This window comes from Zonotrichia leucophrys, chromosome 26 (genome assembly GCF_028769735.1).
Source record: "Zonotrichia leucophrys gambelii isolate GWCS_2022_RI chromosome 26, RI_Zleu_2.0, whole genome shotgun sequence".
In the NCBI taxonomy this organism is placed as follows: domain Eukaryota; kingdom Metazoa; phylum Chordata; class Aves; order Passeriformes; family Passerellidae; genus Zonotrichia; species Zonotrichia leucophrys.
In genome coordinates, this window is record NC_088195.1 from 233,649 (window position 1) to 257,214 (window position 23,566).

The 23,566-nt window shown below is 42.1% G+C and overlaps 1 protein-coding gene across 9 annotated transcripts; it reads left to right on the top strand.

Annotated features, from left to right (window-relative positions):
- Positions 1–22: 22 nt before the first annotated feature.
- ST7L (suppression of tumorigenicity 7 like) lies at positions 23–21,613 on the top strand. Of its 9 annotated transcripts, none has more exons than XM_064733302.1 (17): positions 39–55; positions 2,012–2,094; positions 3,022–3,181; positions 3,672–3,726; positions 4,253–4,368; positions 6,220–6,298; positions 6,751–6,905; positions 7,028–7,125; positions 7,542–7,656; positions 9,400–9,472; positions 10,099–10,201; positions 13,307–13,457; positions 13,597–13,689; positions 16,268–16,407; positions 16,989–17,091; positions 20,728–20,797; positions 21,028–21,286. In XM_064733302.1, exons 3-17 carry the CDS (start codon positions 3,175–3,177, stop codon positions 21,146–21,148), a joined length of 1,479 nt encoding a protein of 492 aa, XP_064589372.1. In that variant the 5' UTR covers positions 39–55; positions 2,012–2,094; positions 3,022–3,174; the 3' UTR covers positions 21,149–21,286. The 9 variants fall into 9 exon arrangements, with proteins under 9 accessions (XP_064589373.1, XP_064589372.1, XP_064589374.1 ...); XM_064733304.1 differs by lacking the exon at positions 39–55 and adding an exon at positions 290–380; XM_064733297.1 differs by lacking the exon at positions 39–55 and adding an exon at positions 413–429.
- Positions 21,614–23,566: the final 1,953 nt, after the last annotated feature.

Sequence of the window (23,566 nt, forward strand, 5' to 3'; positions counted from 1 at the left end):
GGCGGGGCCATCTTAACTGCGGGCAGAGGCCGCGTGGCCGCCATCGTAGAAACGGGTGGGTTCTCCCGGTACCGGAAAACAGAACCGCCGCCTCCCGGAGCGCTTGTGGGTCCCGGTCATCGTGTGGGATATGCTCGGGAGAAGCAGCGGTGATGGACTAGACGAACAGGCTGCCCACGCGAGCCCCGCCCTGGTCGTCCCGGCGTGCCCCGTGGGCTGAGACGGCCGGGAGCCGTAGACCGGAAGCGCGGCTGCCGCCATATTAGCTGTGGGCAGACGCCGTGCTGGCACCATCCCAGGAACGGGCACGTTTCTCGCTACCGGGAGCACGGCGGCGGCGGACCTGCCACGCCCCGGAGCCTCCGGGCATCCCAGCTGGGGTGTGGAGGATGATCAGTCCGCGTTTCCCCCTGGAGCAGCAGGGAGGGGGTCGGTGAGCGGGCTCCCCGCGCTGGCGGAGCCCCGCCCCGGTGCTGTCCCGCCCCTGTCCCGGCGTGCCCCGCCGGCGGTGATGGCGGAGGGCAGCGGCGGCGGTGCGAGCGGCCGGGGGCCGCCGTGCCCCGGGGCGGCCTCGGCGTTCCGGCGCTGGGAGCAGCTGCGGCGGCGGGCTGCGACACCCTGGGCCCGCGGGCTCCTGGCCGCGGCTGCCGGGCTCGGGCTCCTGTACGCGGTGCTGCGGGTGCCGGTGCGGCTCCGGGACGGCCTGGCGGCCGGTGAGGGCGGCAGGGGGGAGCGGCGCGCCGGGGGGAGGCGGACCCTGCCCGTGGAGTCCCCAGCTGTGTCCTGGCTGTGACGGTGGTCCAGCGGCACCGGGCAGGGACTGTCCCGCTGTGCGGGACTGTGCGGCTCCGCACCTGCCGTGCGCGCGTCTGGGACCCGCTCGGGAGGAACGTTGCGGGGCTGGAGTCTGTCCAGAGAAAGAAACGGGTCTGGAGCCTCAGGAGCGGCTGAGGGAGCTGGGAAGGGGCTCAGCCTGGAGAAAAGGAGGCTCAGGGGGACCTTGTGACTCTGCACAGCTCCTGACAGGAGGGGACAGCCCCAGGTCCGGCTGTGCTCCAGGGAGCAGGACAGGACCGCCAGCTGTGCCAGGGGAAGTTCAGGTTGGACATCTGGGGGAGTTTCTTAATGGCAAGATTGGTCAGGCTTTGGAATTGGCTGCCCAGGGAGATGATGGAGTCCCCACCCATCATGGTACCCAGGGAAGAACAGGACCTGGCACTCAGTGATCTGGTCTTGTTGGCAAGGTGGAAATTGGTCACTGGTTGGACTCAATAAGGTCATTTCCAAACTAATTGATATTCTGGTTCTGTGAGTGTGTCCCAGCCGTGCCTACAGGCAGGTCGTGCATCCCACCTTCGGTCAGTGGCACACCGAGCTTGTCCCCAAACCCCAGGGTTAGGGACACGGCCGAGGACTGGGCGGTCCTGGGGCAGCTGAAAGCAGCCAAGGCACTGCCCCGGTGCTGCTGCGTGCTCCCACCTGGGGCTCTGTCAGGCTGGAGCCCTGCCCTGTCTCTGTCCAGCCTGCGCTGGTGGCAGGTGACTGGCTGATGTGCAGTGTGAGTCCAGACCATGGCCAGAGCACCACTGGATAACTGCGTTCTCTGCATTGTGCTCTCAATAGCAGGAGGGAGAACGTGGAAAACGTTTGTTAGCACTGTATATAAACCTGTATTAGAACAGAATGATTTTGTCTTAAAATGAAATAATATATTAAATTGGCTTCTTGTGGTCCACCAGCCACTGTATGGGTGAAACTGTAAGATGCTCTGTCTAGAAATGTGCAGGGATTTTTTTTTTTTTTTTTTTGTTGGGATATAAAAATTGGCTGTCACAGGTAGATCCAAACAAAATAATACGTGGTAAGGGTTCCCCTAAAAGTAAAGCATTATAAAGCTGCTAGGGCTGTAGTGTACTATGTATTTGCATGATATTGGGCATTCTTTAATAGACAAGCTATTTATCTTTTTCAATTCTACTTATTAAGTCTTTGGTTTTGTTTCTCTTAACAGTGACCGTGTTCTTAAGCACTTTGACTCCAAAATTCTACTTTGCCCTGACAGTAACTTCATCTTTTATATCTGGACTGATATTTGTAAGTAGCCACTTCTTTTTTTTTAAACAACTTTAGCACCTCTCAGATGACTTTATGAGGGGTAGAGGGAGTGAATATCAGACTCTAGAGGGTGCCTTTGTGCTGGGAAGGAACTTCTCTGATGTATCGTTGCAGCGCTTTCGCTGTGTTGTGTGTTGGGGCTGTATGAGTCTGAGAAGATAACTTGTGTGGAATTCTGGAATGATTTACCTGCCCTGCACAGCTCCAGCTGCTCCCTGCTTCCTGTCACTGCTCACCAGAGAGAGCAGACAGGCTCAGGATCCACGCTGGTCCAGGGCTGACAGTTTGCTGTAGTCCTTGAGGGATTGTGATATGTACGTATTTTAATAGCTTCAAAAAGAGATAGTAATATTTTTGGCCCAGAATTTCTGCTAAGTGACTGTAATTGCTGTTAACTTAGTCTTGTCTCTTTGTTAGACTTGCTCTGGTTAGCAGAACATCTCAGTTTAATGGGCCATTTTATCCTTTAGTCTTTTAGATTATTTTTGTGAAATGAAAAAAATACACCTGTGTTGAATACTACAAATTTGGTACTGCAGGTAGGGCTGCAGCTTGAAATATCCTCACCAGAAAAGAAGATATAATGTTTTTTTGCCTCTGTTCACAGTTTCCCTATACAGGTACTTCTGAAAGGGTTTTGGAGTTACCCTAATGACTCTGGGAGGGAGCAACATAACACTTGACTAAAATATTGCTGTTTTTTTCCAATCTCTTTCATGTTTATGTGAGTGATCCTGCATGACAAGGCAGGCCAAACTAGATCATTGGTGTTACTCTGTGTGGAGATAAGTTCCACCCCTGATCATTGGCAGGGGGATGGACTCGCTGTGAACGCTCTTTGTCCCTCCTGTTTGCTGGGAAGCTGTCACTTAAGGAGCTTTCTGGTGCCTTTTTCTCCTGTGACAGGTGTTTGAGTGGTGGCACTTCCGAAAATATGGCACATCTTTCATCGAGCAGGTTTCTGTGAGCCACCTGAGGCCCCTCATCGGGGGTGCAGAGGGCAGCCCCCCAGCCCCAGCAGCCTTCTCGGCCGGGGAGAATGAGAGCAGCCGGCAGAACATGCCAGGTGATTCCTGATGTGTCCCAGGAGCTTTCCCTAAGCTTTGAGGGGGCTTTTAATAGCTTTAAAGCGCTTGTACTTAGGCTTTCACAAAGCCTACATCTTACAAGGTGTTTTGTTAGTAGTGCTAAAAATAAACTAAATAATAATGTTTTTTCACTCTAAACCATTCATTGTTAAAGATATGATTTAGAAAATGTTATACATTTAGCTAAAACTGTTTCAATAACATTGGTTTTTTACTGTTCTAAAGATAAATATTGCATGAGTGTACATGAATTGCTTAATCTTTTTGCTCTGTGCTTTTGTACCCCAGCAATGTTGGGGAGCAAAAATATTTATGGAATAGCAGAAGTTTATGAAGATGATGATTGCCTAATAATAAAATTAAAGCAGGTTTTGAAAACACAACTGATTTGCATTACTGCATTTTAATGTCAAGGTAGTATTTCCTGTGCTTTTAATTTAAAAAATACTTTATTTTGTTATTCCTCAGAGTGCAAAGTGTGGCGAAATCCTCTCAATCTTTTCAGAGGGGCAGAGTATAGCAGGTATTAATTTTCTTGCTTTCCACTGCATATTTTTAAATTTAATCAGGGGCATGCACATGACTTCTTCACAGAGCTTGCACTGGTAATGTCAGGAGACAGCTGGAGACCTGCGAGATTATAGGGGTGATTGATACCAATCCTGTGTTTTAAAGGCACCAAGCCAAGCTTTGGCAGTTTCAATGTTAAGAACAAAAATATTACTGTAACATCAGGGCTTTCTGAGAGTAAAGCAGGAAAAAAACCCCTTTATTCAGAGGTTGAGACAGTGATTATCAATCTAAATTCTCTTTTATTAAACTATATTGTAAGTCTCCTAGTGTTACTTCATGGGAGAAGCTGCTTTCTAGGAAGCCAGTTCCCAAGTTGTTTAGAACTTTACAGGTTATTGAACAGTAGCACTTGAAACTTTCTGTTAGAAGCTTTAGTCTTTTATTACAGATTTTCTGCACTAGGCACAGCAGATATCGCCTTGATATCAGCATTGCTAATTGCTATGAATGCCTCTTACTGAAGTGTGTTCTTTTAGGTACATGTGGGTGACTGGGAAGGAGCCTCTTACTTACTATGACATGAATTTGTCTGCTCAAGATCATCAGACCTTTTTCACATGTGACACAGATGCCCTTCGGCCTTCAGACACAGGTACTGATGTGTGTGTAAGGTGTGGAAATCTTGGACAGGGTCAAGGGTGTGTTTTTAGTGAACTTGAAAGTAATGCAAGTTTTTGTCAAATATTTCATGAAACTACAACCTTTCTCAACTAACAAAGAGGTTTAATAGATGTTGGGGATCATAGAGTGGTTTGGGTTGGGAGGGGTCTTAAGGCCCATCCAGTTCCACCCCCTGCCATGGGCAAGGACACCTTCCACTAGACCAGGCTGCTCCAAGCCCCTTGAAATTTAGTGTTTAGTGAAATTTAGTGGAAAGATGTTGTTTTACATTGTGCATTCTCTACAACTTTAGTGCTGTCACAGTCCTGATATTTTTTTAAGATCTCACACATTTCAAATAATTAACACAATATTGCAAACCTCAACAGCCAAAATGTGGTCTCATTTAAACCTTAGTAATGAATAGTGCAGTCTCCAGATTTTTTTCCTTGTGTTCCACATGTTCAGTGCAGAAAATGTTCTTTACCTGGTTATTGTCAGAGTGGGTGTGAATTATTGTCAATTTGTCACATTCCAGAGGTGTTCCTTGTCAGCTGGCTGTGACATGTTTGATATGAAAGATGTGTTTTTATTTCACAAAAGGGAGTGAATTGTCTCGCTTGCTGAGCCAAGACTAATATTTTGTTTCCGAAAGAAAACTCAAATATTTTTCCACGTTATTCTTGCTGGACAGCAGGAGGTTTTGTTCCAAAAGAAACATGTATAGATTCTTCAGTTTTCTTATCGTCCTTGAGATAGGCCAGATATAGAACTCCATGAATGTAAGGTTTTGGAGTTCTTTCAGGACTGGTTTTTAGTGTGAAAGTTAATAATCCTGCATAGAAAATGGTAGCTCTGAATGTGTTGTTTTCCTTGAAGCTGGTTTTCAGTTTGTGTTTTCCAGTTTTACCGAATGGAAGCATGGTAGGAAGGGTTTAGAGTCATTGCACTGAAATAATTTTGAATTCAAGTTGTAGTTCAAAGGACACTTCTGAATGGATTTCACCCTTTTTACTTGTTCCCAAACCAAATAAGCTGATAAATGTATATCTTGAATTGGCTTCACCTTGTGATGCCACTCAAATGTGCTTTGTAAATTTAAAAATAAACTGTTAACCCTTCATGATCTGACAGTTGTCGAAAAATAATCATGGAACAGAATCCCAGAATATTTTCGGCTGGAGGGGACCTTAAAGCTCACCCAGCTCCACCCCCTGCCTTGGCAGGGACACCTACCACTATCCCAGGTGCTCCAAGCCCCATTGTCCAGTCTGGCCTTGGGCACTTCCAGGGATCCAGGGGCAGCCACAGCTGCTTAATATTTTAGTATAAAACTCTACCTGTGCAAGACACCACTTACTCCATCACTGTTTCCTTTGAAGTTCTGTTTGAAAGCTTAAATTAAAGTTCCTTGCAGGTCTGTGCAAGAACCTGTGTTTAACAATTGCTTCTGCCAAGCTTTCAACAAGTCTTGGGAAACGTTTCCAAAAATCTGTAGCAATTTAGAAATTGTACATCTGCCTGGTTATGTAAGCTGCGTCTGTGCTCCGTGTAGGAGTTCTGAAATGGTCAGTGAGGAATCTTCCTGGTGGTGTTGCTTTCTTAAACTAAATTTGGGCTGTAATGAGCTGTTGCAAGAATTTGGTGCTTATGGTAGGAACAGGCTGAAATTCAAACACATGTTTGTTCTTCCTTATAACGATCATACAGCAAACAGGAATTTTCAGACTGGAAGGGCATGTTAATTAGGGCTGGCTCCATGCAGCCAGTGTTGCCTCTGCTGGCTCCCAGGTCTTTCACAGGTGTCCATGTCCCTCACACCCTTTCTGCGTGTTTTCCACAGTTATGCAGAAAGCGTGGCGAGAGAGGAACCCGCAGGCCCGCATTAAAGCAGCGTATCAAGCTCTGGAGTTGAACAATGAGTAAGTTTGTACATTCGGTTGCTGTATTTCTGGTGTGAAGGACTGAGTGGAAGGATACTGAGCACACTATCAGTTTCTTCATCTAATAATTCCCTTACAGCAAAGTTCTGAATGCTTGAGGGGGACTCTTCAGACTGGGACTTGCACATGGGGCTGTAAATTGCCCTGGAATATTGAACTCTTCTACTAAAAACATCTTTTGTGCAGCTTTTTTTCTTAAATCGCTGTGTTAGTGGCAATAACAAATGAGAAATCATTTTCAGTTATGGAGCAGTCCTAATTGGATATAAGATCATGTATTTCAGGGATGGTATCATGGTACAACTGTATTTGGAATTCACAGATGCCACTCCTGTAAAGGAATTAAAAATACTCTGTAGCATAAACCAAAGAATTTCACCCTTAGCTGTGATACGCTTTGCTATGTTGTCTTGTTATTTCTCTTATTTCAGTTGTGCTACTGCATATGTCCTCCTGGCTGAGGAAGAAGCAACAACTATTGTGGATGCTGAGAAATATTTCAAGCAGGCTCTGAAAGCAGGAGAAATGATTTACAAAAAATCTCAGAATTGCCATTCCCAGAGCCCCCAGCATGAAGCACAGCTGAGTAAGGACTTTGAATCACATGAACTCCTGGGTTTGTGTGAGCAGAAATGTAAAAATAAAGTTATAATCAGGAGAGGCGAAGATTGAAACTGATAGACTAATTCTTTTTGTCTTTGTAATCAGGAAGAGATACCAATGTATTGGTGTATGTGAAAAGGAGACTAGCTATGTGTGCCAGGAAACTTGGCAGAATACGAGAAGCAGTAAAAATGATGAGAGATGTAAGTAAAAGTAAAAAAAACTAACTGAGTTAAAAATTGTTTTCAATCACATTGTTCTAATTGATGGGTTTAAGTTCATTTCTAGGCATCATAATTAATCTCATTGAATTATTTTCCCATGGGTTCGCACACGATTGAATGGGGCATTCTGTAACCTGGTGTTGTAGGAGATGTCCCCGTCCTTCTTCTATGGCAGGGGGCTGGAATGAGATGAGCTTTGATTGTTTCCGACCCAAACCATTCTGTGATTTTATGAAATGATGCAGTTCTTTTCACACTGCTTCCATGCCAGTCTCTAACACTCTGAGACAAAAGGACGTGAAAAAGCCCTAGATTATTGTACTGATTTCTCTTAAGTATTTCAATTATTCAACTGTAATTCTACATGTAATTTCTTTCTCTTTACTGATTTGCAGTTGATGAAAGAGTTTCCACTTCTCAGTATGCTGAATATCCATGAAAACCTCCTAGAGGCCCTTCTGGAGTTACAGGCTTATGCAGATGTCCAGGCAGTTTTAGCCAAGTATGATGGTAAGTGATGCCTGTTGGAAATGTATGTGTTTTTGAATAAGAGAATAAGTGAGATGGGCAGGGGATGTCTGTCCACAGGCAGGAGTGACCATGACCTCAGCAAGGTGAGCAGACTCCCTTCAGTAACAAATAGGTGCTTGTGGAGTGCAGGTCAAGTTCTCCTTTTGACTGCTGAGGTCAAATTTAGGCAAACTAAATTGCATATGAATTACTTTCTGTGTTTTTAAGTTACTGCTAATCTGTAAAGAAATCCTTGCTTCAATTCAAGTATTATTTTAATTAATCTCTTCTACATCCCTGGATATGCCTAAATTCATCAGCCTTTTTCAGCCAGCACATAGCCCTGTAAGTAATTGATGTAAATAAGCTGGAAAAGGTCATTTTCCTTTTTGTCATCTTCCAGGCTTGGCCTTGTGCTTCTGTAATACTGAGGTTGTTTGTCAGAGATTAGCAGTGTGCAAACATGCTGCTGCTGGAGATTAGTGGTGTGCATCAAATGGTGTTGCTTGCTTTCACTTTCTGTCTTGATTAGTAGGTTTCAGATATTGTGCAAGTCTAAATAGAAGTTAATAAAGTATATACTTATTTTTTATTGCCCTCAGTTTTGCCACCTGGATAGTGCTCGCTTCATGAGTGTACAAAAGGCTGCTGTCAAAGCAGGGCCTTAAATCACCTTTGGAATGGAGGGGACATAGCAGTATTTTATGACAGTTATTGTCAGAAGTTGTTGAGTTCTCTCTTATGCCAATTCTTTATCACCTCAGGGAATCAAAAGTATGATATTTTTGCCCAAATCCTGTGCCACTTGTACATGGCCAGCCTAGCACCCTGCTCCCATTCCTTGATCCTCTTCTGGGTGGATTCTTTTTAGTTTATGAAAACCATTTGCACTTTGCCCAGTGATTCTTTCTGTTAACACCAGGAATTGTGACACTTTCTTAAGAAAGCAGCATTGCTGATTTTTTTCTGAGCATCTGGAAAAATGAGTACAAGCTTCAAACTCCCTGCAGCACCCCTGTGTTTGGCTTGACACAACAGCCAGGCTTGTAGTAAGTGATGGACAGGCCCAGGATGGGATTTACAAAAAAAAGCAAGAACCATCTGACTATACACAACATGGTACTTGGGAATTAGACCCCAGACTTTGTCTGCTTTTAAAGTAAACTTGCACTGTGGAGTGCTAACCTTCTAATCTGTAATTGTCAGCTCAGACTTGGCTTCAGATATGCTACAAAGCTACAAGTAACAGAATTTTCCCCCATGGAACTGCAAGAGAACGGAAATCGCGTTTTTGTTAAAATTCATCTACCTGTCTGTCATGTAATTTTTTGCAGTCAGCTTCTGGTCAGTCTCTCAGTATTGTACAAAACTGTGTTAATGTACAGTTGCAAAATTAAGTAAAGATCAGAAGGTTGCTTTAGATCTTTGTGGGTTAATGCAGGAAGTACATTCTGTTCTTGAGTGTATTTATATGCATATTTCTCCTTGGATTCTGTTTCAGTGTGTTGGTTTAGAAACAAAAGGTGACTCTCACCTAAATACAACTTTGAGTTTTCAATCTGAGATTGACTGGTGACTGTCAGAAAAAAGAAATTCAAAGTTTCTAATCACAGCTGAAATGTTCCAGATGTCAAATTCATTGTCTCCCATACCCAAGGAAAAATCTTTAACTCAAGGGATGTGGGTTTAAAATGTTTGTATTGCCTTGGAATCTTACAGCTTAATTATTTTATTTTATCACAGATATCAGTCTTCCCAAATCAGCAGCAATATGTTACACAGCAGCTCTGCTAAAAGCCAGAGCTGTTTCAGAAAGGTAAGCAAGGACATGTGTGAAAACAATGGTTTGTTCCTGTATCTTGGGTTTGATGTAAAATATGAAGGAAAATGGTCTCAATCCTTTATGTTTTAAAATTACTTTTAATCTGTAAAGAAATCTTTGCTTTGATTATTTAAATTATTTAGTCTTTAGGATTATTTAAATTTTTTAGTCTTTTTTAAATGCCTCGTTATGCCTAAAACTACTTTTAAGCATCCATGATGTTAGTACAGGGAAGGATGTTTTTCACAAGCCTGTGTGTTGGCCAAGTGCTTTTGTGTAAATTCTATTTTCAGTGTTTTGCTTGGGATTTGTGTTTTGGATATTTGTGGTAGTTGATGCTGGCATTTCACTGTGGTCTGATCCCAGCCCCACCTCCCTGTAGGTGATGCTGGAACAGGGAGCTGAAAGTCAGGATCAGCATGAATTTTCACGTGTCATATGTCATGGGTAGCAGTCAAGATACCTGACTTAACAGGAACATTTTTCTCCTAGAGGGGTTTGTTTATCTTTCTTGATAAATCAGCCAATTTTTAATGAACTCTTAAGCTTGCAGTGCAAATAAACACCTGGTTAGCTTTTATTATTTATTACTTTTGTTCAAGGTGGGTTTTTCCCTTCAGGTTCTCCCCAGAAACTGCCTCCAGGAGAGGACTTAGTACAGCAGAAATTAATGCTGTGGAAGCAATTCACAGAGCTGTGGAATTTAACCCTCATGTTCCAAAGGTAAGAGTATTTTATTTCCTACTGGACCACTTGTAATGTATTCTGAAAATTTCTGTATTATAATGTAACTTTATTATTGGAGCCTTTCTAGCCCCATATTTTCTTGAATTTGGTTATAACTCCCACTATGGAGTTGTTAAAAACATTAGTATTTATATAATAAATATTTTGTGGCCAGATTTTTTTTTAAATAATAGTTCAAACAGGGTTTTTTGCACAAAAATTTAAACTTCAAATTTCCTAACTCATTGGAAATTCCAATAATATGTATTCCTGAAGGCCCTTTACTCTCAATAAGGGTGAACATTAATAAATATAAATGTAGATATTTAAAGTCATAAAATAATCACAGAATGGTTTGTGTTGGAAGGGACCTTAAAGATATCTCATTCCAGGACCGTGCTTCCAAGTCCAGAAAGCCAAATTAAGTTCTCCAAACAATAATCACTCTAGTATTCCAAACCCTTTCATTCTGCTGGGCTTCCAACCATGGCTCCATGGTTATTGAGAGATCTGCAGACACTTATTTTCTTCATCCACGTGTAAACAAGATTAGGAGTCTGTATCACCACAGGCTGTAATTTAATGTCTGGGATCAAAACACAGATTGCACAGAACATTGGGTGAAAATAAAGTCTTGCATTGCTTTTGACTGTACCAGGGATGCTAGCAGTATGAACCTTGAAGCAGGAGGCTGGCTCAGTGCAGGGTCTAATCCTCTGCAAATGATGATGGAGCCCCAGTGGCTGCTGCTGGGGAGGCTGGAATGATCCGGCCGCTCCGTTCTGTCTGCCTGTCCAATCCAATAGAATGTGCACAGAGGAAGCTAATTGCTGGGAGAAATTGCTGCTTCTTTGCATGACTGATCAAGAGCGTAGCAAGTTCATTTCAGACAGTCTCAGACAGATTTTTCTTTAGCCTCTGCCTTTAGGGGCAGAAGATTATAATGCATTATCATTATCTAAAAGTTCTTTTGTTTTGGGTGTCCTCCATTTGCTTCTGGAGCCTCATATACCTTTTTAAAGAAGTCAGAGATCGTTTCAAACAGGCTGTTGTTAAAATATGATCTGTAGTTCTGCAGACACATGCAGAAACTGATTCCAGGTTTCAGTAACTTGATTTTCTCTTCTAATTGTACATCTATCCATTCTTCATGGATTTTTTATTACAACATTGCCTTGAGGCACCAATTGGTTACATGACAGAGCAGAATTTTACTGGTGCAGGCTGTTTAGAGCTCTGAAATGTTTATGGTCAGAGCAAACAAGTGAATAAGGGCAGAGAAGTGAAGCAGCTTGCCTAGTGGATCACAGAGGGAGAAGAAAATCTGATCTTTGAATTTCTACTCTGTTCTATCCCACTGACTAAAAAGGAGTGTGTAAAGCAGGAAATTCCTCTGTTCACACATTGGATGAAAGTGATTGTCTTTGTTCAGAACACTTTGCATGAGGAAAATAAATTGTTTCTCTTTGTCCTGCTTTTACAAGATTTGGGCTTGTTTGGAAAGTTAGAACCAACTAGAAAAGTGGTCCTCTTAAGCCATTTCAAATTAGAAATCTGTAACTGCATTGTGGTACTTTATGAAACAGTCTTTTGCAGTCATCTTCTGAATATCTTAGAGATTTTTATTGTGTATAAAGACTTCAGACTTTCAGTTCAGTACTGAAACACCTTCAGTACTGACACCTTCCCTGATTTATGCATAAACATGGATGTGAAAACCTGCCAGACTGGAATTCTTCTGTTTATGTGGTAACATGGGCTCAGGGCGAGCCAAAGCCTGGAGCTGAGCATTGGTGTGTTGTGGCAATACTTTCAGTGGAGCTTCACCACCACTGCTGGGTTTATATTCCCAGTTAGCATAATGGAAAAGTGGGCACTGTGGAGAGCATGAGGATTGGGTCAGGGGTCAGATATTTGAGACCATTTTCCCACAGCAGTGCTGTGTGAGTGATCCTTTACTGTGTTAAAAAAAAAAAATGAAGAGGATTAGAGAGGATTAGCAAGAATATTACCCTCTGGAGTGCAGGCCCAAGGCACTGAGAGAAGAACCTAGCCAGGCAGCAAATGTGCTTTATTTGGCTGGGGCACAACCCCTCCTACATTCCTTGAAGAGTCTGAATGGGAAAAGTTAAGTCCTCAAACTGGATTAGTAAATAATCTCATAGTTTATGGCATCTGCTGAAATAAATCGGTGAGTTAGCTGCATTCTTACACTTTGGGGGACGCTCCAAGGAATTGCCAGCTACGTTGATCAAAGATGTGGGTTAACTTTGGCTGTTATTGAATGAGACACTATATGGTAGGAGAGGACAGCTCACAGGTAAATACTAGAGCTGAAACTGTCATTTCATTCTTGTAAAAAGCAGTCATCTGTTTTTAAAAGCTAAGTTCAAATGAATACCTGACTTTTTTAGTGTAACATGAGAAAATGTGATATATTAAAAAAGTGCATGTTCTGTGTTGCAAAGAAATAGGAAATGATTAATCTTTTTGTTCTTTGACCCCTCTGAGCATCCTATTTTCTGCTGATGGAGGAAGAGGGCTGAAATTGAAAAAATCTGAAGTCAAAGATACTTTGTGGTAGCCCAGTAAGGCCACATGAAAGATTTTCCTGGGTTTGGTTTATTATTCTTCTTTTGGTTAGCACGCTGACACTTTCAGGTTTGCTGTTCATACTTCAGAGCTAACAAGTCCTCAACCACCTACATTGAAACTTTCAGTGATGAAGTAATGAGCAAAGATACTGCTGGTTTGGGGTTTTTTATCAGCCTAAATTTGTCCCTCATTGGTGTAGCACCTGCAGCATTGTACTTAATGTTTGTCCCACAAGAATGTATTTTTGTCTTATTGAAGCTGTATGGTTTTTCTTGATTTTTTTTTTTTTTTGGTGTGTGTGAAAGCCTAATTTAAGAGTCACATACACAGGGAGTGTGCTTTGCTGCTTTTCATTTCTCACTTAGTGCAGCCTGGCTGCTGTGTGACAGAAGCTGGCCCTGGCCCCTTGTGCGCCCAGTTACGCCTAAAATGATCAATTATGTTTCACCAATCAAAGGTTTTGGACCATTCCATGTAAGCAGGTGTACTGTCCATTTTTCCTTTCAGTATTTACTAGAAATGAAGAGCCTAGTGCTGCCTCCAGAGCACATTCTGAAGCGAGGGGACAGTGAGGCAGTAGCATATGCTTTTTTTCACCTCCAGCACTGGAAGAGGATAGAAGGGGCTCTCAATCTGCTGCACTGCACATGGGAAGGCAGTAAGTATCTCCTGTTATTCTTTTCTGTACAGTAGACTAGTCTCTCTGCCTTTACCCCCCTCAGACATGATTGGTTCTCTTTGTGAGAAGCTGGTTGCCTAATTGGATTCAGATCTAATATCACTCACCCTTTTTGCAGCATTTAGGATGATTCCATACCCATTAGAGAAAGGACATCTTTTCTATCCCTACCCGAGCTGCACAGAAACAGCAGACAGAGAACTGTTGCCAAGTAAGTGGTTTCTAAGCAGTAATGATAATAAAACACAGGCTAAGAACGTGTTCAGTTTGTGGTATTTTGTATTTACCTTACTGTGACTTTTTTAGTTTGAGCTTCCTGTGAAGGGGATTCAGCTATTTGTTGATGTCCCTCCCAGCAGATCCTGAAGCACTTGACTTGTGTGTGTGGTAAATGTCAGCTAGATGCAGTAATAACCTAAGTCCTTCAGAGATTAAATCTGTGTGTGGTACATTCAGACTGAGTCTGGCCAACCTTGAGAATAACTAAGTTGACCATTTGTTAAAAATTGCTTTTAAAAGAATTCATGGATTTGATTGTAGCAAGGAGTCAATCCATGGTTCCAGTCCTGCACTGGGTATCCAGTAAAACCTGTCTGTGATGTTACAGAGAATCTTTGGGTAACATGTAGCTTCATAGAAGATGTATTGCTTTCTCTCATTAATTTGGTGGTCTGTATTGACCTGCTGGCTGCCTCCTGGAACTTTTTCTACATGTATTTCTATGGATTTATACTGACATTTGATACTGAAAAATCTTTTCTAGCTGCTCTTTGCTTCAACGTTACTTTATGCAGTGATGGGCTTACATGTTTTTTTTCTACAAATAGACTATATCATTACTGCCTGTAGTCAGGATATTTAGGAAAATAACATTAATTTAGATTAGAATTGAGCTGTTAATTATACATCTTAATTGAATTCCTTTGGGGTTGAACTTCTATATCTTGAAGAAACACAATTCCCCTGGGACTGGAAAGGGCTACTGCAAAAGCACCAGCAGCCCTTCAGAGACCACAGCTGTGGAAAGGAAAACTGCACAGACGTGTTTCTATTTAAAAGCCTGAAGTTATATTTAAAATGTGTAATTTAAATTTGCCCCCAGACTGCTTTAAATTACTCATTTCTCACTTATGCAGGATATTGCACAAGGAATTCCTTGGTTAGCAACTAACCCTAAATTGTAGACTTCCCAGCATAATTAAACACCAACACATGCAGATATTTCAACAGGATCACTCACGCATTCCTGTTTTGTTTTAAATATAGAGCTACCTATAAATAAAATAATCATAACACTTTTATTGGAGTACTTCTTCGAGAAATCTTGACACTTAATTTTTAAAAAAATTATCTATTTAAAATAATGTTGACCAAACCATTGATTCAAAAAACCTGGATTGGTCTGATGAGTAACGCTTCTCAAATGTCTGTGAATGAATAGAATTAGCTTTAGTTGTCTTTACCTATCTTGAATTTGATTTTAATTTCCCAACGTAGGAAAAGCTACTGCAAAAAGAATTAATTGCTATTTTTTAAGCACTTTACTAAATTTTATTGCTCCATGTTTTAGAAATGAGGTGAGTTTCTATATAATATAAATCTCTGGGTACCATTAACATCTCTGATGGATGTTAGACCTGGATCTCCAAATAGTCTATGTAATTGTGCCTCAAAATCATATGATTAAAACCAAAACAAACCCTGAGCACTTTGCCATTAATGAATTGCAAGAGCACAAGACACTTTTGCTGGGTTTACTCTCCTAATGGTGCTTTAGTATGTTAGCATTCAGAAGCAGTAACTGGGAAGGTAAAGTGTCTCTTTCCTCCACAGACTTCAGTTTAAGAAAGAATACAATTGTATTTTCTCATTTTACAAAAAAAGGCTCATTTATAATTTGAGGTTTGTGTTAGATTTTAAAAACAGCTTGTCAAGAAGGGCAGTCCTTTTATGATTACTTATGTCTATAGAAACTATTTTTTCTTCATTTAAAAATTTTCTGAAATCATTAGATAGAAATCAGAGCTGGAGGTATCCAGAGCCAGTAATTGCAAATTCAGCCAGCAGGTCCTCAGCGAGTGACCAGTAGTAGTGTTGTGAGTGCTGAAAGCTCCACATGCCACCCTTAGCCTGGCTAATCACCTGCTTTGGATTCTGTTACCAGAAATTGGAAATTGCAAGGAGCTGCTATGTACAGAATTTATAACCCCGTCCTGGCACTGTTTTCTTTGAGGTCTGCTCTGTCAGCTGCTCTGAACAGATTTACTGTAGTCCACAACCAGAAGTCTTCAAGAAGTACTAGGAAATAAATGTGTATGCAGCATGCTGGTTGTTTTGTACTTGCTCAGCTTCTTATGGGGTGTGGAGATGTGTTGTTCTTTCCAGGTAACAGGATTAGAGCTCTAGAGAGTTGAAAACACCTGAACTGTTTATTTGGTTCAGGTAATTTTGACAACTTGTGAACTTTACTGGTGTTTCCTCTGTCCTGTTAGAAAAGTAGGTACTAAAAACTGAGCCTGATTAAATACTTCAAAAATAAAGCCCATGCGAGTGAAAAAGAAGCCTGGGAAGAGAATATTAATAATGAGAACAAATATGTGAAGACTCTTCATAATGAAAACAAGCATGTGATGTAGGGGAAAAATTTTTAAGAAGTTAAGTGCTGGAACCTAAGATGTGCAGCAGGAGTCTTTCCTTCTGAAAGTTCAGAAATGAGTTACAAGGCTATAAATAATTCAGAAAGCAGTTCTTGATTATCAAATGTCAACATCTTCATTTCTTCCTTTCAGCATTTCACGAAGTCTCTGTCTACCCCCAGAAGGAACTTCCCTTTTTCATCCATTTCACAGCAGGCCTGTGTTCCTTTTCAGCCATGCTGGCCCTACTTACCCACCAGTTCCCTGAGCTGATGGTCATTTTTGCAAAAGCTGTAAGTACTGTGTTATCACGGGGCTTGCTAAGGTATCTTGTGGGTTTTTGGGAATTTTGAGGTCCAGGGCAAAGTAGCCTCTAGTCAATCTCATGCTTGTGGAGCATAAATTATTTTATCTGCTTTTATAAGAATCTTGGTAGTGACAAACACATGTTGAAATTTGGACAAAATGTCTACTTTGGCAAGTGATTAACTATTACTGTTACATACCATGGCTTTGATTTGCTCTGTCATGGTTAGAGAGCAGCATTTCAGCACCAGAGAAATTTTTCCACAGAGCACTGTGGAAAAGTTATCCTTGTGGAAGTGCACAACTACAGTGGGAGAGCCTCAAAAATTAATTTGTTGAGTGGAGATTAAGAGCAGAATGAGTAAAAGACTCAGCTGCAGGAAACAGGTCTCTTGTGAGCATTGAAAAGCCATAGCATGATGTAAGTGGAATGGATGAGAACAGGTAAAGTAACTGGTGACTTCAAACCAGATTCAGAACTGAGTTTAGCTGTTACTTAACTTTTCAGGAGCTCAGTCAGTGGTTGTATATCTATTCTTAGGGTTTCTTTCCCTTACTTATTTGCTAGCATCTGCTGTCTGTAACCTCGTCATGTTTCCCTGGATTCTGGAAGCTGAGGAGCAAAGTGAATAGGCAGCTTCCAGTTCCAGCTTCTCAAACTTCTCCAAGCAGTAAGTTTGGCCTTTACTGAACTGTGGATCTCGTGCAGTAGAGCAGAGTAGCAAATAAAGAGCTCTGAACTCTTAAGGGAATCATTTATTCTGGCTTTGCTAGTCAAAATAGAGGGTAAAAGACATTTGCATCCTGGCTGGTTTAATGCAACAGGTAATGGAGACCCAGGAGGAAAACCTTTGTTTTTTGAAAATACTTTGTTCCTAGGAGTGTTGGCTTTACTGGTGAGCCCAGTCTGGTGTCCAAGTCATGCAGGTTGGAGAGTGGGGCCTCATTTCCACACAGTGGTGTTGATCTTTATGCTGGAAAACGTAGTTGGACATGCCAGTGACAAATTTCAGTGCTGCTCATAATTGGCTGGGTTCATAGTAACTAGGGGCTAACTATTTGTTTGATTAATTCTGTAAGGGCTGCATTAGCAAAGTTGTATGATTTCCAAAGAGATACAAGGTCAAATGTTATGCTAACAGAGAATTGCTTGGTGAAGTTCTCTCTGCTGGGTTTCTTGAACTTGTAAGAAACAATGATACTCAACATCAAAGTAACATTTTTGTTTTTATTGCTCGCAAACAGGGGTCCTACAACTTAGATGACTTTAAAGGTCCCTTCCAACCCAAACCATTCTGTGATTCTATTTCCGTTAGTAGATATCTTCAATAGTTTTACTACAGATAATGCTTTGATGACTGCTAACGCTTTATACATACTCTCTTGTCTTCTGGAGGTCTGTAGTAGTAGCATCTGTTTGAATTTTCATACCAAAAATGGAAGATTATCTTCTATTTAATGATACCAGCCTTTCCACTCAAGTGTACTCTAATAAAGCAATTATTATTTGTTATATTGAGCATTATATCTTCAAGTAATTCCAGTACTTCAGGCTTTTAAAATTATTTTTTCCTATGTATTTCATTGCTTCAAGTATTTTTAATCTTACTGTTCTTTAACTTACTAAATACAATAACTTGAGATAATAAAGTTCTAGCTGGTATTTCTGGAGTGCTTTGGCTGTAGATAAAAGCAATGCAAAATGTATTTCCAGCTCTTGAATTTCCAAGAAATCTAGAACACAGTTTTAGGAATGGCAATTGGAAAGTATTGTGTATATGGAATCTTTCACTGTAAATCTCCAAGCAGTGACTCCTTAGATTACATTTCAGTTACTTCTTAATCAAACTCTTTTTCCAGCAGTTGAATCCACAGCAAGCTGAATGCCTCAGAAGGGGTTTAAGAAGTTGAATACCTTTCTATGGACTTGAAAAGTCTGAGTTTACATATTTTCATTTGTTAGTGCTTGAGTTTGTTTCCTCCATAATAAATCACAGGGTAAACCTTGGCAAATTGCTAAAAATATTCCAAGTGGCCAAAAATCACAAGGAAGCGTTTAGTAGTTCCAATGTACACAGTGTGATGGCGCGGCGGCCGCGGCGCTGGGAGCCGGCGCCGCGGGGATTTCTGCTGTGCTGCGGCCCCGGGGCTCTGCAGGTGCCGGGGACTGCTGCTGGCACAGCCTTGGGCATTTGCTGATGCACTCGGAGCCGTGAGCGTGCCCAGAGCAGCCGTGGCTGCCGAATCCCTGCAGTGTCCAAGGCCAGCTTGGGGGGGCTTGCAGCAGCCTCAGATGGTGGAAGGTGCCCCTGCCCTTGACAAGGTGGTGGAATTAGGTGATCTTTAAGGGCCCTTTGAACCCAAACTGTTCTGTGATTCCGTGATAACTGTGTGAGTTGGTGCTGCTGAGGACAGTGGGACAGGCAGTGGCAGAAGATCCACAGGGGCTGTAGGACCAGCAGGTGCCCCCTGGCCCTCCCTGTTTATTTCACTCAGATTTCTGATCTCTTGGAGAATCACTGTTCTTGATCATCAGACAGCTCTGTTTCTGAAGTAGCTGCAGTAAGTGACAGAAGGTAGGAAGGTATGCAAATGACGATAATCTGAACTGTCTGAAGAAGCTGAAAAATGCTGCTAGATAAAACAGCTTATGTCAAAATTGCAGACAAAAGGGTCTGATTGTTTTTTCATTCAGTATGAATTTTTATTTTTTAATAATTACATAGATGGAGGACTAGGTGGACGTATATCATCTTGCAAAAGTGAGGGTGCGCAGTTCCTTCTGTAATACAAACACACCAAGAAGAACACCAGTGACACAGAGTGATAGCAGGCACTGTAAACAGATCTCAAAAGTTCCTGAAAACAATGAACTTACCTTCACAGAGTCACAGAATGGTTTGGTGGGAAGGGACCTTAAAGCCCATCCAGTTCCACCTCCTTCCACTACCCCAGGGTGCTCCAAGCTCCATCCAGCCTGGCCTTGGGCACTTCCAGGCATGGGGCAGCCACAGCTTCTCTGGACAATTCCAAGCAGATCAATCCCATTTTTTACATCAGAACTTTATGTTACTGGAATAGACCAGTGTAAATTATTATTAAAATACTGAAAAAATAGTGCAGCAATGTTCCTGCTGTATCCTACTGAAAACAACTTTATTTTTCAGGGAATTGGACAAAATCCTAAGACAGTCCCTGTTCCAAAGTGGTTTTATATGGATTGCTTGATACTTTCACAACAAAGAAAGAAGTCATGGGATTTAAATTAAAAATTGGCTAATTTTTGTGATTGCAAGATTAGGAGAAAACATTCTTCATTCTGGCTGTTCCCTAGCTCCCTGTTGGAGGATTCCTTGCCATTTTGTCTGTGGCAGCCGTCTAGGGACAGAAAATAGGGCAAAGCAGAGCCGCGTCTGGCAAGTCCTGCTTTATGTGACACTCTGCTTTACTTTAAGAACAAATCCCCCTACCACTTTCCCCAAAGCTCATTAAGTGAGACTGGAGAATTAACTTTTTAGCCAGCTGCTGAACTTTTCATATTTATAAACACTTGAGTCTTTTGCTTATCTAAGAGAAAATGTGTATAGTTTGGAGATGTGCACTTCCCTGCCAATGTGTAATGAGTGGTTCTACACTTGGTAGGGAAAAAAAGCCTGAAGTTTCCTGTCAGAGCTGAGTGTCGATGCCAAGGGCAAAGGTTTCTTGCCTTGCTAATCTACATCTTAACTCATGCACTTAATGTGAAGGTGCCACACGCTAACAGGCAGGGAAGAAGCCCACTGCAAGGAAAAGCACCTACACTGCTGTGAATGTTATGTTTTAAAAGCCTTTTTAATGTAATATTTGAGGTTATGATAGAAGCCAGGAGGGCCAAAGTAAAACTTTCAAAGTAAATGAGTCGTGTTGTTGCTAACTCACGAATTGAGGGTTTGCACAAGGATAACCCGAGTGCCAGCAGAATATCTGGGGGATGGGTTGAGAAGGTGCAGGGGAGTTTGCATGATTTGTTTTAGCCTAATCTTACTTCTGGAACTGTTTAGATGGCTTCTAGAATATGGATCTCATCTGGAAGCACAGACTGGTCTTGGTGGATGGGCTGTTCCATTTGGGTCAGTGACTTGTAAATAATCTATGCCTGAATATTGAAAAAATTTGGTGATCTCTAAGGTCCCTTCCAACCTAAAGAGTTCTGTGATTCTCTGAAAATCCGCTGTCCTGTGCTCTCTGGTGTGCTGAGCCCTGAAGGCACAGTGCTGAGCAGCTGGCAGAGTGGAGCAATGCCATCCTAACCCTGTGTTTGTGCCCAGGTGCTGCGGCTGCTGTGGCCAGTGAGTGCTCCCAGTGTTCTGGCCTCCAGCTGAAGGGACTGCGCCCGGGGTGAGTGCACGAGCCTGGGCTGGGCCTTCCAGAGGCTGCTGCTGCTTCTGTGTCTGCATTAATGTCTGATGTTTGCAACACGCCTGTTTCATGGCATCAGCAGCGAAGGGGTTGGAATTGTGTTGCCCTGAGGGCAAGACGCAGGATGGTTTTTGCTCATACCTAGAGTCTGCAGAAGGAAGTTGGTTTGGAAACTGAGCTGATTTATGGTTGTGTTCTGTTACTTCCAGTGCTTTGGGACTCTTCTTCCACCCTTCATCTTCACTCTGGAACACATTGAGGACCTGCTGCTGTCCAGCCCCGGCATCAGCTGACTGGTGTGACTGGCGTGTATTTTCCATGATAGTTTGATTTTATTCTTATGAGCCTCACTTGGTGGTTGGCTGAACCCCAGCTGTGGGAGCCAAGGAAGAAATCTGGGCTCTTCAAACTGATATCCTTGACCGGCTTCCATGCTCATGGTGCTTAACATATGAATTTCTCCTTTGGCCTTAATCTGTAATCATCTAAGAAAATAGTTCTTGTTGAGCAATAGTTTATTGCTCTCTAAATCAGTTGGACAACTGGAAGCTCATACTTCCTCTGTAAGAAAGGAGAATACACAAACTGAGCAGGTGTTTGGAGTACTGATGCTTCCTTCTCAGCTGCAGATGCACCAGATACTTGGCTTAGATTTAATTTCATAAGCCTTTTTCAAAATATTTGTTAACAGCAAAGTATGGTTCTGCTTTCTTTATTAAAAGGTTGCTACTTAACACATCGAATTTGTTGACTTCTTAAGTGTCTGTTAAATATAGATTACAATGTGCAAACAAAGATTTGTTTCTTCTCTATCGTATGAGCTTGCATTACTCAAGGAGATGGTAAACATCTATTTCACATTACTTCTTTAGATTTAATTTGCATCTTTTATTCTTCAACACAAGGCATTTTGAAAGACAGGATGGCTTCTGAAACTGCCCAAAGTGTTGTGGTATCTGCAGGGGAGTCTGTTGGGAGACCTGAACATTCAAGTTCTGTTAGTCCAAAGTAGTTTCAGTGTTGTTATGAAGACTTGAAGAGAATGGAGATGTGGAAAACTCTTCAAAGGATTTGCTTCACATGCAGAGCAGCCCTGAGGGTTTGTTTACTGCAGAGGTGAAAAAATGGCTGTGGCAGCCGCGTGGTTTGAGGTAATTGGCGTGACTTCCATTTCTGCTCTCCCATTAGAGCAAAAGAAGAATTAATTACTTTTCTTTTTGCTTATTTTCAAATCCTTCTTTACCTTTTAAACCAAGTTCTGTGAAGTAGAAAGTCACCTCTGCATCTCATGTAAATGTAGTTTATTTAGAACTCTGAAGGGAAACATACTTGCTTAGGTGGAAATGCCATTGTTTGCTCTCCACTGGATATATCTGTTGACTGGACTTAAATCCAGGTTAACTGTTTGAATTCATCAAGGAATCAAAAGGGAGGCCCTACAGAAAGATACTACCAGTGTTTTTAGAGTTACCTAACAACTAGAATGTAATTTTCCCAACTTTTTTTTCTGTTGGTCACTGGGGCTGTTTCTCACCTTGGAATCACTGTGGTGATTAATAGGCCTGTTGTGTTCATGTGATTTCACTTCATGGTCTGCAGGGGCCCATAAGGTAACCAGCCTAATGCTTTTTAAAGTTGAACCTTTTCCAGCAGTTGTGTGGGGTTATAAATGAAGCTCTGCCTCCCATGTATCATCCCAAGAGCTGCTTTCTCTCACTGTCCTCCCTTGACATAACAGTAACAGAAAGGGGATGGGCTTGTTCTGAAAGGAGAGCTGGCAGCAGGCTGTGTAATGAAAATCTTCCTGTCTCTAGAAGTGCCAGCAATCCTAGGAAGCAGTGCTGTCTATGCAGGATTGTCCATGGTTTTGGGAAGTGTTCCTTTGCCACTTGGGAGCAGACACCTGACCCATACCTCAGTGATACCATATCAATTGTGTGTGTGTATATACGCATATGCATCTGTATGTATATATACATTCAAAATTACGATTATTACTCAGGACAAGATGAATATTGATGTAACTTCTTTGAAACAAGGACTGTGGTGACTTTACAGCCATTGGGATGGCAATAGCTTTTCCACAAGGCTTTATGTGGCAGAGGTGAGGCAGTTCAGTCTAATAAATATTTCAGGGTAACAAGGTCTGTTCATTGCAGCCCTAGTTCGTGTGGGTTATAAATCACATCAGAATTCTGGGGAGTAATCTCTGACAGGTATTTACCATGCTGAGAGTCCTTCATTTTTAAAATTTGGAATAGATGCCTGTTAGTAGCTTTTATGCATGTATGTCTGTGGCAGAAGGACTTTTCATGCTTTCAGACACCTTGGTCACTGAGGTTATGGGGACAAATTCATATGGAGATGGCCCTGGGGTGGTTCTCCATCCAGATTTGTCACAGGCCAGTTCCCTTCCTGCATCTCTCCAGCACTGCCTAGGCAGGTTTATTCCCTGCTCCTCATCCTGGAATTGTTGTGAGGGTGCCAAGCCTCATAGATCCATGACTCTGAGCAAGGCAGGGTGTAAAGGTCATAGTTGAGACCATTAATAACAAGGTGCAAACGGCTGGTTTATATGTAATGTGAAGCTTTTTACTTATTTCATTTTTGCACTTTGGGGGCTCTGTTTGCTTATGGAGCGCTTGGTGTCTGGTACCTATTTAGCCTGAGAGCAGGCAATTGGGTTCCTTCAGGCCTTCAGAGGAATGCAGAAAATTGTTCTCTGGTGTTGTAATTCTGCTGGGATAA

Excerpts from the sequence above, each read along its gene's own strand:
- ST7L (XM_064733295.1), top strand. The coding sequence starts at position 512 with ATGGCGGAGGGCAGCGGCGGCGGTGCGAGCGGCCGGGGGCCGCCGTGC. Across the intron at positions 714-2,011 it reads CCGGGACGGCCTGGCGGCCG|TGACCGTGTTCTTAAGCACT; the intron begins GTGAGGGCGGCA and ends TTCTCTTAACAG. Across the intron at positions 3,727-4,252 it reads AGAGGGGCAGAGTATAGCAG|GTACATGTGGGTGACTGGGA; the intron begins GTATTAATTTTC and ends GTGTTCTTTTAG.